Source organism: Meleagris gallopavo, chromosome 1 (assembly GCF_000146605.3).
Source record: "Meleagris gallopavo isolate NT-WF06-2002-E0010 breed Aviagen turkey brand Nicholas breeding stock chromosome 1, Turkey_5.1, whole genome shotgun sequence".
Taxonomy (NCBI): Eukaryota; Metazoa; Chordata; class Aves; order Galliformes; family Phasianidae; genus Meleagris; species Meleagris gallopavo.
In genome coordinates this window covers 169,462,810-169,468,197 of record NC_015011.2, presented here as the reverse complement: position 1 = coordinate 169,468,197, position 5,388 = coordinate 169,462,810, and the positions used below count along the sequence as shown (strand labels likewise).

At 44.2% G+C, this 5,388-nt stretch overlaps 1 protein-coding gene across 1 annotated transcript; it reads right to left on the bottom strand.

Annotated features, from left to right (window-relative positions):
• Positions 1-66: 66 nt before the first annotated feature.
• Positions 67-4,430, bottom strand: HMGB1 (high mobility group box 1). The gene is made up of 4 exons (XM_003203400.4): positions 4,236-4,430; positions 3,860-4,005; positions 2,758-2,932; positions 67-710 (listed from the first exon to the last, which is right to left on the bottom strand). The coding sequence occupies exons 1-4, from the start codon at positions 4,383-4,385 to the stop codon at positions 534-536; spliced, it is 648 nt and encodes a 215-aa protein (XP_003203448.3). The 5' UTR covers positions 4,386-4,430; the 3' UTR covers positions 67-533.
• Positions 4,431-5,388: the final 958 nt, after the last annotated feature.

Sequence of the window (5,388 nt, the reverse complement as noted above, 5' to 3'; positions counted from 1 at the left end):
AGAGAGAGAGAGAGAGAAAAGAAAAGGTATGATTTTCCAGGGCACCTATTAAAAGGACAACAATACTAATAAAAAAAAAAAATTGTATTTACTTAGAAGCATTCAGAATGTCAACAAAACAGCTGCAACTTTCTTTTCCTTTTTGCAATTACAGAGTGGTATTCAATTAACAGAACGACAATTATTTTTATGATGCATCGGAGACAACTGAAGATGAGAAATGAACTACATCCCCGAATAGAACTAATTTGTGCTGTGCACCAACAAGAACCTGCTTTAAAACTCCCATGCCAATTTACAACCCCCACACTGTACCAGGCAAGGTTAGTGGCCATTGAAATACCACTAAGGACAGGGCTATCTAAAGACACATTCGGTAGTGTGTTAACTATACAAAAAAAGAGACACTGTACAGTTTAAAAACAAATCTTACACAGCCTTACATTTCATTTTTTTTTTCTTTAAAAGGAGTGAGTTGTGTACAGGGGGGTTAAATGCTTTATAGACAAGAAAGAAATTGCTCTAAAAGAGACTTATTCATCATCATCATCATCTTCCTCCTCCTCTTCTTCCTCTTCTTCATCCTCTTCATCCTCTTCGTCTTCGTCCTCATCTTCCTCCTCTTCCTTCTTCTTCTTGCTCTTCTCAGCCTTGGCAACTACTTTTTTGCCTGCATCAACCTTCCCTTTGGCCCGGTACGCAGCAATATCCTTGGAGGAGAAAAGCAGGAAGAATCTCTTAAAGTTTAACCACTCAAGAGCTCTGAGCAACTTCCAAATGACATTCATGAAACTGGAGCTACCCGGGCGTCTGCACCGGGCAGGACCAAGAGCTGTGGCTTCAGTTACAACAAAGTGAACTGAGGCCCAACAGCAGAAAAATGAGGGAATGGAAACCTCTAACACAGAAACAATATTCACATGCTGCCACTCAGTGCTGATGGCTGCTGAGGAATCTCCACTGTCAGGCTTTTAATAATGGGTCAGAAGAGCTGCTGCCTCAGAGGAGAGAGGCACAGCTGAACCCATTTCCCCGTGAGGAAATGAGGTAGGGAGACCTCTTAAGGTCCCTTCCCAGCCCTATCTTCTATGTCAGCTAAAGAAAAGCACATGAAAGTACTTACCTGAGGCACAGAATTATAATTACCCACCCAAAACACACTAAGATGACACGGCATAGTATTTGCAATGTTATGCCTCAGCAAAGAGCAATCACACAGAATTCTGCTTGACTGAAGTTTACAAAATAAAAGGTATAGGAACTTTGATTAAAGGGTAGACAGTGCCACCTTCTGCATGCAATAAATTTATTCCAGCGGTTTATAAAGCACAAAATTCAGTTCCTGTTATAGGAAGTCAAAACTGTACATGGAAGACCAAGACAGAAAAGCAGTTAAGACTCCCCAGCCTTAAGCCAGAATCGTAAGAAACACAACAGAACTGATCGACAGGACTCTCAAATGTATCAGCTAGAGGGAAACGTGAGCAGCTTTGTGCAGACAGTCCAAATCTTCCAACATTCCCCATCCCACCAATGTTACACCACTGATCTCGCACTCCCTTAAGACTTAGCATTAAGTTTGTAGAAGAAATGATATCCACGAAGCAAAAGGCAGTCAGTGAGGTGCTGAGATTCCTGCACCTTAAAAACCCACTTGTAAATGTAAGAAACGAAGATATATATACCACAATACCACAGAAACGAAGGCGCCTTGGACTAAAGATTGATGATTGTGCCACGTGTAAAGTTCCTTAGGCACTGTCAGCTCTGGATGTAGAAAACACTCAGCATGCTGAGAGCTTGAAGCTGCATCAGAAGGACAGCACAGGAAGCCTTCTACACCTCCAACCCCTCTCCAGCACGTGGCTGATGAGCTCTCACAGAGGACACCTCGTTCACTACCGTGCTACAATCCTGAAGCGCTTTTGTTGGCCAGCAGGAGACGTGCCCAGCCTGAGGCCATGGCACACACACAGACAGAGACCCTGGTGACTCTGTGACTCTCTCTGTGGCATACAGCAGCTATCGCTGAGTGCCGACCCACTACAAAGCATCAGCACGGATGCTGGCAGCACAGCCCCTCCCCACTTGCTTTCCTCACCTTAGGATGGGAATCTGCCTCACAAAGAGCACACATAGCACTACTCTGCACATGCAATGTGCCACCGCTGCTGCCACCACGATGATGAGGTTTAGCTTCAATAATTCAATAAACTGTACGATATACTGCTTTGTATGTGTTATAACTGTTTTATCACTAGAAAAGAGGTGGATGCAAAGTAGACAGAGGAAAAAGCACATCTAGTGCTAGCATCTCACAAGTGTTCTGACATCACCCCAAGAATAAATTAAAAATAGCATCTATGTATTTCAATCTTTTTAACAGTCAGGGATACATAACCCCTCTAAGACAAGAGAAACATTTTACTCTTTACTGATGTTACTTAATACTACCATCTTAACTCAGATGCTGCTGTGACCTATTGTTTTAATAACAATACAGACATGATGGTATCTATTAAACCATCATCGGTGGCCCTGAGTCACAGATGAATGAAAAACATTCAACACAGAGGACTCCAATTCTGTGATAATCATGTCCTGTATGCCCCTTTGAGTGACACTGTTCTAAAAGTGTGACATTTGTCCTTAGTTCATGATAACGTGCAACATCAAATATTAGGGTACATGAGAATGAAAAGTGTCTCAACTGAGGTTTGTTCTCCCCCAAACCAGCTCCATAAATGCCAGCATTACCTTCTCATACTTCTCCTTCAGCTTAGCAGCCTTCTTTTCATAAGGCTGTTTATCATCTGCTGCAGTGTTGTTCCACATCTCTCCCAGTTTCTTTGCCACGTCCCCAATGGACAGACCAGGATGTTCTCCTTTGATTTTTGGACGAAACTCAGAGCAAAACAAGAAAAAAGCCGAACTACAGACACACACAGAAGGAAAAAAAAAAGTATTTTAATTTTAGACTTTAACCTATTGTAACAAAAAGCTTTTTGACCTTATTTACTTTGGAACATCACCTAAAAGCGAAGCAAAGATTGATTACAGTGGAAGACATTAGAACTAAACAAACTACCTTGAAAACTTAACACATACTTGTCTCTAAGTAATGCTGCACATCTGGTCTCGTTTTTGGCAGGACCCCCATAGGAGCCAATTTTATATACCATATGCAGAGTAAGTCCTTAAGAGAACGACTGAATGGTAACAGGAGAGCAAGAAAACAGCAATAATTTGTTGTGAGAATTAGGATTTCAGGATGACAGCATCAGGCCCAATGAAGACTTCTCTGCACCTTTCAGCATTAATTAGTTAGAAACTGAGACACACACACACACACACAAGATGTATTCCTACAAAGCACTGGTGTCAAGTACCAGGTGAATCTGAACTCAGCAGTCTACGTTCTGGCTAAAATTTTAATTCTCCAAGCTGCTTTTTGTGCATGATCATTCCTCTAGTTTGTTTTGTGCACAAGGCTCTATATTTAAGTGGACTGCCAACTAAAATTCCTGCTCATGCCAACAGGTGGTGAGAATGGCTGCAAGCATTTGACCACTGTTTTCGATCAGAATGATCCCTTTTCAAAGAAGTTGGAAACATCAGCCAGAACTGTACGTTGTACATTTATGCATCTGCTTTCAGAGGCTGATACTATTCCAACTTGAAGTGGACCAACCTGAAAACAAAAGCCTAATAATCGTTATTAAATTTTCAGCCTATCTTAACATCACTGGCCAGGAAAACCGAGTCATCCTGCACTTCTGAAGCTCCCAAACTTGGATGAAATGATCATTTTATAGCGTGATAGTCCTGAACAGTACAGCCTAACCAGAAAACCACTTACGGAGGCCTCTTCGGTGCATTTGGATCCTTGAACTTCTTTTTTGTTTCCCCCTTAGGTGGTACATAGTTTTTCATTTCTTTTTCGTAACGAAGCTTGTCAGCCTTTGCCATATCTTCAAACTTCCCTTTCTCCTTAGAAGACATAGTCTGTAAGGCAATTAAAACAACACTAAGATCTGAGAGCACATCCAGGTCCGCTCCAAAATTTCAGCTGGGGGAGCTAAAGGTAAGGCAGGAGCAACGGAGAGTTATTTGCCTCACAAGTGTATTTCCTATATATCTAAAAAACAGAACTTTTACATAAATAATTGACAACTTTGAGTAACATTTCACGCAGGGCAGCTGCTTAATGCTTTGTTTTTAAGCATTTCTCCTACCTTCCATCGTTCTGAGCATTTTTTTGAGAACTCTGAGAAGTTCACTGAAGCATCTGGATGTTTCTTCTTGTGCTCCTCCCGGCAGGTTTGCACAAAGAAGGCGTATGAAGACATTTTACCTCTCGGCTTCTTAGGATCACCTTTGCCCATTTTTGAGGATTTTCTGCAGCAAGGCAAGAAAGACACCTTTAAAACTTTTCCTTCTACAAGCCAAGGCAGGAAGTAAGCCATGATGAACAACTGTGCTGAACGAGACTTGTTAGAGCAGTGCTCTGACAGTGGGAAGAAGTTTCTCTTCAAGAGTATCTATTGAGGGTTTTGACCAGTGCTGCCTGAGGTAACTTGGCAGATACAACCAATCACACAAGGTGCAGTTCCGGTCTCTGACAAGCAAAAAATGCCCCTTGCAAGCAGCCTGCAGTAATTGTTAGCATCAGGGCAATGGGGACCGCACTCCTATTGATAGTGTACCAACCACTGACCTCAGAGGAACACCTTATTCTTAAGGGGAAAAGTATGAGAGTATCCTCTCCTTTGGGTTACCACATTCTTTCTTTACATAGCCTTCCCATGGCTCTGCCCTGCAGATCTTTGGGGCTTATTTATGAGACACACACGTTATCCTGGGGGCTCGTTTACGAGAGACCCGTTACTGTTAAGTGCAGTATGTTACTGCTGTCCTGTAAGCGCACAACAAGAAGCTGCTCCATGCATGCACCCAGAAACAGGGCACGAAGCAAGGCTGTCACCAAGGCAGGGGAGTGAGCGAGCGAGCGAGCAGTGGGACGCTCCTTCGTGCCCGCTCCTTCGTGCCCGCTCGGCAGCAGGGCCTGAGGGCACGAGAAACCTCGGGCACGGGGAGCGCTTCTCCAGCGCGGCCTGCGGAAAGCTGACAGGCAGGAATCGGCAGAGAGGAAAGGAAAAAAAAACAAAAAACAACACAAAACAAAGCCCACCCCACCGCGGGCCGCCCGCATCGCCGCAGCAGCGGCGCTTCCTATCGGTTTGGCGGATAGACAGAAGCAGACTGCCGCTCCGTGACCGAACACGTCCGGTCTGAAGTTTCTCTCAGTAAACAAGAGGGCCACGGCCCGGCGGCGGCTCCGGGCCCCGGGCGCTTCCTGCCGCCGGGCAGCGCGGCCGAGCGTCGCCT